General features: G+C 38.1%; 1 protein-coding gene across 1 annotated transcript; it reads right to left on the reverse strand.

Annotated features, from left to right (window-relative positions):
* Nucleotides 1–3672: 3672 nt before the first annotated feature.
* Nucleotides 3673–10289, reverse strand: G6PC2 (glucose-6-phosphatase catalytic subunit 2). Its single transcript, XM_068969456.1, has 5 exons — nucleotides 10072–10289; nucleotides 9389–9498; nucleotides 7345–7456; nucleotides 5279–5394; nucleotides 3673–4184 (listed from the first exon to the last, which is right to left on the reverse strand). Exons 1-5 carry the CDS (start codon nucleotides 10287–10289, stop codon nucleotides 3673–3675), a joined length of 1068 nt encoding a protein of 355 aa, XP_068825557.1.
* Nucleotides 10290–12389: the final 2100 nt, after the last annotated feature.

The following is a 12389-nucleotide window of genomic DNA, read 5'->3' on the forward strand; positions in this document are numbered from 1 at the left end:
TTATGGAAAGAGTAACATGGAAACTTACATTACCACATATAAAATAGATAGCCAATGGGAATTTGCTGTATGGCTCAGGAAACTCAAACAGGGACCTTCTATCAACCTAGAGGAATGGGTTGGGGAGGGAGATGGGAGGGAGGTTCAAAAGGGAGGGGATATATTTATATCTATGGCTGATTCATGCTGAGGTTTGACAGAGAACAACAAAATTCTGTAAAGCAACTATCCTTCAATTAAAAAATAAAAAGAGAAAACAAAATTTTTTTTCAGGGAAAAGCACTGTGTGATTTGATCTGTGCTATCCAATTCAGTAGCTACAGATGCACACAACTATTTAACTTTAATTAAAAATAAATAAAATTTAAAAATGCAATTCCTCAGTTGTGTTAGCTGCATTTCAAGAAAGTAATGAAATGCATTTTAATAGCCATACATGGCTAGTGGCTACAACATTGGACAGCACAGGCATAGAACATTTCCATTACTGTATAAAGTTCAATTGAAGTGCTGGAATATGGAATATACAGACTTCATATCCTTAAGAAATGAATAACTTCTTAAAAAACTAGTCTTTTGACTTTCTCTTATATCAAGGTGTTTTTTTTTTGTATGCACCAAATTTATTTACAAGGTATGAATAAACATAAAGCATTGAGAGATACAACTTTGAGCTTCAAGGGCATCTTATAAGAATTTTAAAAATCATCCTTCTGTTATACTGAAATAGGCATAGAGAATGTACCAACTTAACCCTATGAGGCAGATATCCTTTCAATGGGTTGTCAAAGGAAAGAGATTCAACACTCTTCTTGGTAGCTAGTTTCAGCAATAATAAATTAATTTGCATTCCTTTCAAATGTATGCTTGATTAGACAGTTTCTCAAGTCCCCTGTCTAGATTTCTCATCTTGAAAACTCGTATTGACACTTTTCTTCTGAATATGTAGCTATGTAGACATTTTGAATATATGGTTAAGTTACAGTAAGTCAAATGAGCTCAATTTCCCTTACTTTTGGCAAATAATTTGGAACCAGTGGAGTCTTTTCCATCAGGATTAAAGGCAGGCATTTTCTCCAAGGCAGTGAAAAGCTCTTCCTCTAGCTGTCTAAGCAGTTTCAATTTGCAAAAGCAGCTCGCCACCATATGAATCCCTCCAGGAGACTTCAACTAGAGCAAAGAGGGGAATTTTATCACATGGGGACTTTAGGACTTTATGGCAGATGGGGTTTGAGTTGTTGGGGATTAATTATAGAAAATGAGCCCATACCTCATCCTATTCCCCTTCTGAGGATCATGCATCACCCCACAGACAGGACTTGCAATGTGGTGGCTGAAGAGAACATCTCTGTGAGAATCAAGAAGGGATTTATGGTGGAGTCAAACATTGTAGCAGAATCCCACTGGGTTTCAGCATCCCACTTTCCTCAGGCCTTGGTGACGGCAGGCTGATGCTGTGTCGGGATGGGTGGCTCTTCAAAACAAACGTTACTATTTCAAGTGAAACTTTGATAAAGGGCTCTCAGACAGGAGTGCGATCTCTGACATGTGCAGAGGTGTATGTAATGAGGCATGTGTGCTTAGGCACTTCAGTCGTGTCTGACTCTGTGCTGCCCATGGACTGCAGTCTGCCAGGCTCCTCTGCCCATGAGATTCTCCAGGCAAGAATATTGGAGTCGGTTGCCAATTCCTTCTCCAGGGAATCTTACTGACCCAGGGATTGAACCTGTGCTTCATGAAGGATTAAAGGATTGGTGTGACTTTCTACTGACCAAGAGTAGGGTGAGGTGGGAGTGATTGAACTAATGAACAAGGGGCAACATCTTCACTATCATATGGCTCTCTTTCACCCAAAGCCCCCATTGACTTGAGAAAAATTTCATTCTTAACATAATCATTCATCATCCTCACCTTCTTGCTTAGGAATCACTCAACCTCCAAAACCAAGTTCAGTTACCTTGTTAAACAAAAGCTATCACAAATTGTGTTTTGTAAAAGTAACAGCTTATACTTAGTACACTTGGAAAGGGACAAATAATTACTTTGATTTTGAGAGGTTTTGTTAGCCTCAACTAATATTTTGTCAAATAGCACTTGCTAGAACTGGTGTTTTTATACATATTTATGGATTATTTAATACAATATCTAAAATAATTCGTAAATTGGTATTCTTCAGAAGAGTTACATAAAGCATTGTGGCAGATCACAGGTCACTACAATATGTGGCAAAATCTGACTCAGAATGTACTTGATTGAAATGAAATAGTTATCAACTTAAAGTTTAGAATTACTAGGTCCAATGAAGGGGAAAGAAATTTACTGAAAAACTTTTAGTATGTTAGCACTCCACCAATAATAACTTTCTAAAGTAAAGCTGTATATTTTCATCACAGTTCAGTATACGCAGAACTCAACTAATAAATATAAGCATTTCACAATTTTCCTGGGTTAGAGCATGACCTACAGGAAGGCACTCAATTTCCCTGGTTTTGAAAGATTAGCTCCTAAAAATAACATATAAGGATGACATAATGAAGAGATAAACCTTTGGGGTGGAGTAAATCATGTTCTAAGCAGAGAGTCTTCAGAAGAGTTTATTAAAACGTTGGAAAACACTACCATATAACAGAGACCAAGAGTTAAGAAGAGATTCAAGTCCAGAAAGTAACCCAGCCTATTTTCTTCCCTGTGGATATGTAACCATAACTAGAGCTACTGCTGGCCCCATCCGTACCCAGCCTACCTGATGTAGTCAAACAGGATATGATATTTTAAGGTCATTTCTGGAAAAGTTACCGACTTACATGGCAAACATCATAGAACTTATGTAAAAGCATTCATTCCTATAGATTTTTACCTCTTGAAGAAACAAAATACAGTGTCATGTAAATATGTGTCAGAAGATTGGGTTCTAATGTTCTGATGGTGGTGTGATAACAGTGAGTTTTTTCACCTGAATAAACCTCCATTTCCTTATCTAATCACTGAGGGGACCAGATCTGACTGCCATTAAAATGCCCACAGGAGCCAGAAGCAACCTGACTTTAAGATGATAAAGTTTTCTGATGCTGGTGGTTCTCTAAGGTACTGAAAACAGCAACAGCACGCAGAGTGCCTGTCTCCTTCTGGTGACAGTCAGCTACAGTGGATTGTCTCCAGGTGGGAATGCAGGCCCTGTGTGACCACACAGTCAGATTACTCAGGAAAATACAGAAATTCAAACTTTTATGTCAAATATCCTGGTTTTAAAATATTGGCAGCTAATCTAAAACTAGGGCTTCTCTGGGGGCTCAGGGGTAAAGAATCTGCCTGCAATGCAGGAGTTCCAGGGTTCAAACCCTAGGTGGGGAAGATCCCCTGGAGAAGGGAATGGCTACCCACTCCAGTATTCTTGCCTGAAGAATTCCATGGACAGAGGAGCCTAGCAGGCTACCATCCCTAGGGGTCACAAAAAGTCAAACAGGAATGGTTGACTAACATACTCTCTAAAAGACGGGGGAACACAGGAAACTCTGAAGGCCAAACTAAACATATATGTGAATGGACTGGGTCTTGTGGCTGCCATTTGTGACCTCTAACTGGAAGCCTCCAGTTTCTCTCTGCCCTGTTGGTCCTCTGTGAGGATGGGGTAGCGTCATCCTGGGGCCACAGGCATTAGCCCTCCACACAATTCTAATTAAGCTTTTTTGCACTTGGTTTCATTAACATATGAATACAGTAGGGAATCAGGGCAACCACAGTCAGTGGGATGGACGCACTCTTACAGAAAGACAGCACGTAAAACAAATACTCGGTGTCAGTGGGGATCTTGATGAAATGGTAGAGCTGCAGGGTGGTCAACGAGGCCAGGGCACAGAGCAGCCGGAAGCCCAGCCTGTAGCCGTTTTCTCCTCGACAGCTCCTGAGGAACATCTCTGAGTTAATTGCAAAGCCCAAGCCAAAGAGGACTCCGAGGTTTCTCACAAGTCCGGCAAAAGGTGTGGTGTCAATGTGGATCCAGTCGGGGTTGGCGCACCACTTCTTGGCTACGGGCACAGACCACAGCAGGTCAATGTCAAGAAGTCTGAGAAGCAGGTAAAAGCCAAGTGCAAACAAGAAGAGGAACAGGTTGGTCTTCAGGTATGTGCTCAGGCTGGCTGTTTGGATACCTGGAGTGTATTCAAAGACCTCCGCTACCAGGACGCCTGGGGATTGGAAAGCAACACTGAACAGAACTGTGTGCCTTTGAGACTCTCAGGAATCATTCCTCTCTGCATTAAAGAATTTAGCCACAGTTTTCAATGATAAAGGGCTATAGAAACCTAGGTTCTATCCATTTTCCAAAGCCTGTTTTTTAAGGCAGTAACTGAAATCTCACTTTTCCCATGGTCTTTTACCCATCCACATTAGCACAGGGGGGATCTTTCAGGAGTCCAGGGCACTGAGTGACAACCCACTTTATAGGCAGAGCACTGATCTGCTGCTGCTGCTGCGAAGTCGCTTCAGTCGTGTCCAACTCTGTGCGACCCCAGAGACGGCAGCCCACCAGGCTCCGCCGTCCCTGGGATTCTCCAGGCAAGAACATTGGAGTGGGTTGCCATTTCCTTCTCCAGTGCATGAAAGTAAAAGTGAAAGTGAAGTCGCTCAGTCATGTCCGACTCCTAGCGACCCCATGGACTGCAGCCTACCAGGCTCCTCCACCCATGGGATTTTCCAGGCAAGAGTACTGGAGTGGGTTGCCATTACCTTCTCCAGAGAACTGATCTAGGTGCTTGCAATTAATATTTCAATTGCCACAGCCAGTTCATGTAGACAGCCTTTGAAAGATATGTGGAGTTGAAAAGCGGAAACTCGATCATTGAGAATGCTGGTAGAAATACAAAGCAGCTGCTGAATGAAGTCCACAGTTAGGTAATAATCACTGCAGGTGTTTCCGAGACAGTAACATGGTGTGCAGGTTGGAAGGCCATTATTAAGTCTCCCAAACCAAGACACAAGCACACTGTCCTTTGTGGTGGTTCCGGAGTTGGACTCAGCACTAGTCATACTTTAGAGAAGCCCAACCGTGTCACCAAGAGGTTATGCACTTCTGCTTTTGAGTGAGAATGTGCCATTGCCTGTATGGAGAATTTGAGAGATAGGAAGAACCACTTAAGCTCCTAGGGCAGCATTAAGTATCAGTGGCTTGATAGAATTACCTGAGTTTGGGGAAATCAATTAGCAGGGAGAATCTGACAACATAAAACAAAGGACACTAAAGCTTTCAATGATACAATAAAAGGTAAGTGATCATATTTACCACCAATTACTCCAAGAATAACTTGATGAGGAAAATGTGTTGCTATGAATACTCTGGAGATGCAGACACTGATTTGAATCAACCAAAAAAGACTCCAAAGAAATGACCAAGTCAGTCTACGATGGAAAAATAGAGAAAAGCATAAAAAGCAAAGGAATAATATCACTCATAAAAATGGGTGAGGGGTTGACACCAGATGATCTTTCATAAAGGAATCTTCTAGCTGTGATGTAACATCATAATTCTACAGGGTCTTTCAATATTTTTTTGCACTCCATAGGATTTCAAATGTTTTAACAGATGTTTCTATATTTATCGATGCATTGAACTGAACCAGTGCTAGGCTATATTGTGAAACTTTAATAAATGCTGTAAAAAGAAACCAACTTGGCATCCTGATAATTATTCTAATGAAGGGAGATTCAAGTTTGAGGGAATTATTAATATCTACAGTGATCTAGAATAAATTATATATATTTTTACTCCCTGTCATATGTGCTTCCTCTTTCCTCTCTCAACGTCTCTTTGCTTGAAGAAAACTCACAGAAGAGGCAGCTGCCAATCTGATGAAAAGCACACAGGCATTCCATCAAGGGCACGTTTTCATTGGGTTTAATTTCAAGACTCTCAAGCTCTCAAGAGTCCTGGTTCCTTGGTTTTTGACACGTAGAAAATAAGAAACAGAAAGTGACCTATGGGTTATATATGTTGAATTAGAAGCAGTAGTATGCAGAAAACTTATAAAAATATTTAAGTCCAAGCAATCTTCATCATTTTAATAAAAAATATTAGCAATAATGAGTTCTAGGAATCCTTCGTGGTTCTGAATGATTTGTCCCTGATAATTGGACTAAATTTTGGATATTGAAAAGTTAAGGAATAGAGAGAAACAAGACTTTCTAAGAGAAAGTAAGCAGGGATTATGCACATGGAAGAAGGATCAACAGGATGTGGTAATATTTAGGCAAGGTGTGGGCACTCAGTACATTTTGATGGATCAACAAAATGATGCAGTTATAAGAATCAAAGAAGAAGCGAGAATTTTTTTTAGAAGAATCAAATAATTTTCCAGGTTTGAGAACTGGAGGAGAAAATGAACTACAGAGAAAAGGCAGGGCTTATCTAGATTCTTACTTTGAAAAATTGTTTATGGATAGAAAATGCTAATTTTTAAAAATTACATGTTTTTACCATTGTTGTTTTGGATTGGATAATGAATATCTTAAGGCATACAGGTCACAGTCTCATTAGGATAAACTTTAAAGATGCCCAAATTCCTTTGGTTATTTGTTTTGTATATTACCCAATATTACTCTAAAAAGTGGAATATGAGATGGACCTTGGAAATTCTTTATTATAGAGAACTTCCATGTAATGGTGTATTTTATAGCATCTTTTATGCAATTAACTGGAGAATCTTATCTCAGACTGCCTAATGATTTATGATTGAAGTGATGCTCAAAATTGTTTTAATGATAGTTAAAGTATATCAGGGAAGAAAAGAAGGAAAAAGTATAAAAATTTTGAATAATTTAAAGGTCTAAGCCTTTCAGAATGTTATGAATCTACTAATATTAGAATTTAAGTTTGCTTCTGGATGTTTTTAATTAAAAGATTGCATAATATTTAAAGCTAGACTGTAAGTTATTTATGTCAAAATCATTAGTTATTCAAAGAAGAAAGCATAATTATACTAAAGTAACCAATGCATTAGAGGGGAATGAGGCTTCTCAAAAATTGCAAAAATACTTCCTTATATAATTTTAGATGAATTATTTATGAACTACTAAAGTGAGTATAGTATTATGGGAACCCCAAAGGCACACTTAAAAAGTCATTAATCAATTAAACATTTCCAACCCTGTAATGTGGTAATCATTGTGAGCTAATTAGGGTATTATCTTAAAGCAAAATATTAACTTCTATTCATTTTGCTATATTGGCTATGATAGAATTGAATAAGCACATTTCAATAACTAAAAATGCACTAAACTGAATTTTTAAAAAGACTTTCTGTGTTTAAAACTGTCATGTTCCAGTGCCACAGAGATTGGAGCAAAGCTGACCTGTGCAGAGTGATAAAAGACTTATCCATCTGACTGACGATGTGGCTCAGGGCTGCTGTCACCATGACATACCAGACACATGATGAACCCATCGCATGGCCAGATGGGCTTCCTGCAACAAGAAAGTGGCAGTCCGTTGGAAAGGTGGTTAATAGAGTACAACCATCAGAAGTGGACAATAGAATAGCATATTAGCCATGAATTTTACAAATAGCTCAGAAAAAAGCCATAGGACATAGTCTATACGTAATGTTTAGTAATGGGTAGAAATAAAGAAAATTGAATCAAAATTGAGTCAAATACTATTTCAAAAAATGTCCCCAGGTTATCCAAGTTCGTTGAAGTCCAGAAATCAAAATGTTCAAGTCTAATTAAGAACTCAGGCTGTTGCATCAAAAAATCTGCCACATCCTTAGTCATTCTTCATATGCAATTGTTTTTAACTGATGATGACAAAATTGAAGTACTCAGATTGAATCTTGAATCAGCTTATTTTCCTTGGGCTGAAAAGTCAAACATCTTAAAGCTATCACTGCTGTGTCTGATTTCCCAACTAACTGCTATGTACTAGCTACCCCTATGCCCATCTTGTGACTGGTTGCTGCGCTAGGAGTCTTTGTCATTAAAAGGAAAAGGGAAGCTACAAAGTGGCATCAATCCTGGCAGAATAAATCTGCAGACAGGAAGCCTTTCTACTCCCAGAATGTCTTTCCCATGCCGCTAGATCTTTTTTTAAAAAATCACTTGGTTTTGATGTACTCCTTGAGTTTTTACCAAGTGGAGATTCACTGAGCTTAAACATCAGTCTCTTTGAAAAACACCAAGTTAAATAAAGACAGATCTATGATTTATGGATCTCTTTCTTTCAAATCGATTTCTTAAACAGAAATTGTCAGGGCTTTTTATATGTTTCATGTGTTGGAAAACTTCAAGGAGTGAGTGTAAAATGTAGTATTTTTTTTCTTCTTTTCCAGAAAATGTCTCGTAAGACAGAGCATGTGCTGGGAAGTTCTGGGATAAACCAAAGTAGTATTTCAATTGTCCCAAATACTACCATCCATCCATCCATCTTGCATTGTTTTCACAAAGATAAAATACATACTGTCCCTGACATGATGGAATGCACAGTCTATTGAAGGAGTCAGATATTAAATAACTAATAGTATAGTACTATATAGTACTGTTATATAGTATTTTAACAGATGGATGCCTACTTTTTTGGTAGCAAAAAAAAAAAAAAAATCCAAAAACTTATTAGGAACTTACACATTCGCTGTTTTCAAAGTTAGTCTCAGGATGTCAAATGCCAAGAATTTTATGCTATGTAACAAACTGTGTGGAGGTACAATATAACACAATCTTACAAATTAAAACAATATGCAATTTACCTTTTATATATATATTTAAAATTTTTATAGTCTTAAACTCAATTCTCATAGTAAAGATTTTATACTCATGCAAAATCTTACTTATGAGAGAGTGGACCAAGAAGTCTACTTATACACTGTATACACAAGAGAAAAAGCAAAGTGGGAAGAAATAACTCTACAATTAGAGAGAATTTCAGCAGGCAATAGTAATACCAGGAAGTCCTTACCTTTCTTACAGAAACCCTGTCTATTGTCTCATTTATGTGATTCTCAGAGGATCTGTAATAACTTTGAAAGGTGCACAGCAGCAGATAAATCAGCATTTCCAGTATTTTAATATAGTTTTTAAAAAATGTGTTCTAGTTAATTGTCTTTTGTTTGTTTCTATATCAAACCATGACCTTCTTCCAAAAAAAAATGTCAAGAATAAAATCATTTGGGGAGTATTTTCTTAACTTATCCTTTTACAAATTTTTAAAAAATGAAATTTTCTTACTCATAAATAAGTTTTACCCTTTTCACTAGCAATTTTTGTTTATAAACTTTTAGCATCCTCACCCATGCTGTTTTCTTTAAAACCCTCTATGATATTGTACAGTTATTAGGTGGTAATCATGTACAATGGCTATCTGTTGGAATATCTTTAGAAACCTGAGGCTGCTTTAATAGCTTACCTGGACCTGTTTCGCATGTAGTGGGGAACTGTTCAAGGCATGGACTTGAGTGATTTGGGTAAATCTGAGTTTCTTGGACCCACCAGTAAGGCCGATGACCAAATAATATCCTGTATTTAAAGAAATATAAATATGCATGTATGTTTAAGCACACAGTTGTTACTTAATTGGAGACTAGCTATTCTCTCCTATAAAAATGACTCAAGCAGACTGTTGATGAGGAAAGCTCATTATTGAGAGACTGTGAAAGAATTTAAGTTCTGCTCTGTCTCTCATTATAGAGGAGGAGTCACACGGAGTTTTGGCATCCTAGTTTCCAATAAAAACAGGGACTTTTTCCCTTGCAAGGAAAGTCTTTCGGTGCTTTGGATACTTAGACTGAAAATATCAAAGTGGTCCTTGGAATTATTAATCTTTTCATTATGGTGCAATTTGTTTAACTCACTTCTTGGTTTATCATACCATATTTGTTATAGGCTTTTGGAATTTACTTCTAAGTCAGATAAAGTATAGACTCCTATGCTTTTTTGTAAGTTCTGTTTACGAATAGGTGTTTCAAGTTAACCGGTATGTTTGAAAGATTTTCCAAGTAAAATTATACACATCTGAAATGTGATCATTAAGCCAAAGCTACAAATTTAAGAAGAAGCTTTATGAAGAATGAAACAAAACAGAAGGCTTACCATTTAAAAATAAGATTGAACCAATCCCCAATGACTGCTACCCATATCATCTTAGTTCCAACTGTCTGATTAAGTTGAAACCAAAGTGGAAAATAAATGGCAAAGATATTCCGGGGATCTCCAACACTGGACATAAAATTTAGAAAACTGTAGTAAGCTCGGTAGTCCTTCTGCAAATGCTGAATAGCGAGCACTCCATTCCTATGAAGGAAATCCATCTTGAAAGAGAGGCAGTTCTAAACACAGAGTGAGTGGAGCTGAAGTGCTCTGAGTTCTACCATTTTTATACGTTACTCTCTCGGCGTGTCCAGCCATTACTGTGACATGTGATACTGACCATCTGTGGAGAGGGCATGTCTATCCTCTGCTGAAAAGTTCCTCTGCTTTATGATTTTAATTGATGCTAAAAGAGGTGAAGTACATGCTGATCTGTGGCAAGTCGAGGGGAAATTTGGGTAGAGACACAATGCATTTCTTATGCAGTCTGTCTTTTGTGTGAACAGTTGGATCATGTTTGCTTGAAATTTTTGTACGGTTCATTTCCTTCAAGGGCAGAGACATTAGCAATTTCTGTGCTTCACTAGAAGACTATGTAAATAATTACTGCATGTCAAATAGCCCTTAAAGCAATGCATTTTAATTTAAAATAGACTGTGGCTCTTTGACTATTTTATTGGATCTTTCAGGAAAACGGATGAGTAAATATCTAGGCATGAAAAATATATATGATATGACAGTATTTTCTGATTGCAGATGTTAAAAATATTTTGGTATTTCCTTATCAGCAAAGAGAATAATATGAGAGATGTGGAACAGAGAAGAAAATACATGGAGTATATGAAATCTGGAAGGAAATGTGTTATTTTTCGACTGTGAGGCCAGAAAGCAGATATGGAGATTACTGAGTAGTAGGTCTACTAGATGGTAGAACTGTTAGGAATGAGGCATATTTTTATTGGCTAGCAAAAACAATTGAGAGCATGGGAGAGTTGCTCATGTGAGAGAGCCCAAGAAAATTAAGTCAGTCACTGTTTCCATTGTTTTCCCATCTATTTGCCATGAAGTGATGGGACTGCATGCCATGATTTTAGTTTTTTGAATGTTGAGTTTTAATCCAGCTTTTTCACTCCCCTCTTTTACCTTCATGAAGAGGCTCTTTAGTTCCTCTTCACTTTCTGCCATAAGGATGGTGTCATCTGCATATCTGAAAAGTGAAAGTGAAAGTTGCTCAGTTGTGTCCGACTCTTTACGACCCCATGGACTATATAGTCTATGGAATTCTCCAGGCCAGAACACTTTTCACTTTCATGCATTGGAGAAGGAAATGGCAACCTACTCCAGTGTTCTTGCCTGGAGAATCCTAGGGACGGGGGAGCGTGGTGGGCTGCCACCTATGGGGTTGCACAGAGTCAGACATGACTGCAGTGAATTAGCAGCAGCAACTCTGCATAAAAGTTAAATAAGCACTCAGTATACCAGCAAATTTAGAAAACTTAGCGTGGCCACGGGACTGGCCCCATCATTTAATGGCACCTTATTATGGGGATCCAGTGTCTATAGGTACCTCCCCAGGCTCTTTGCTTCTCTTGGAGGAAATGTTTTGACTGACCAGTTTTTGGGGTGCTTTTTAAAAGAATGCTATGCCTTTCCCAGATATATTAAATTTCTGGTTATGGAAGTTAGGCATTAGCATTTAAAAAATACTTTCCAAATGATTGCAATGTGCAGTTAAGGTTGAAATCATTGATATAAAGCAATTCATACATAGCTTGTTCTCCTTTTGGCCTTAAACCCCTCCCTCTGTCAAAAGTCTACCTAAAAGAAGCTTTACTGGCATTTATATGTCAACTATTGGGCTTAATTGGATTTCCCATTACATTCGATTTTTGCACTAAGTGATGCATCTTGTTGTCAAGTCTTTGGAGACTCTATCTCTAGAATGAAAGAAAACCCTGATCTCCAGAAGAGGTAAAGCAGTGGAGGTAATTGAAGTGCACTTCTCATAAAATAGGGCATAGTGATGGCAACTTTGCTCACTGAGTTTTCTGTGATTCTCTCCCAAAAAGAGCTTAAAATACTGCCTGGCTTCTATGGGTCTGACAGTCACTAAGTAGGACTACAAATGGCATCAGATCATTTCTCAGAAAGTGTCTTTAAATGTCTTCCAGGAAATGAGTATTAATCTCTGTCCATGGTGAGAACCTCACAGTCTCCTATATTATTTTTACTGCGGTGGGAGGAGAGCCAGGAAGCAGTCAGCCAACACTGGCTCTCCCCAGGTTTTGCTCTCCCCTTGGGCAGACTACAGACTATGAATT

This window comes from Capricornis sumatraensis, chromosome 3, assembly GCF_032405125.1.
Source record: "Capricornis sumatraensis isolate serow.1 chromosome 3, serow.2, whole genome shotgun sequence".
Taxonomy (NCBI): domain Eukaryota; kingdom Metazoa; phylum Chordata; class Mammalia; order Artiodactyla; family Bovidae; genus Capricornis; species Capricornis sumatraensis.

Excerpts from the sequence above, each read along its gene's own strand:
- G6PC2 (XM_068969456.1), bottom strand. The coding sequence starts at position 10,289 with ATGGATTTCCTTCATAGGAATGGAGTGCTCGCTATTCAGCATTTGCAG. Across the intron at positions 9,499-10,071 it reads TTCAATCTTATTTTTAAATG|GATATTATTTGGTCATCGGC; the intron begins GTAAGCCTTCTG and ends CTTTAAATACAG. Across the intron at positions 5,395-7,344 it reads TCTTTTATCACTCTGCACAG|ACTGACTTGGTCATTTCTTT; the intron begins GTCAGCTTTGCT and ends TTTCCATCGTAG.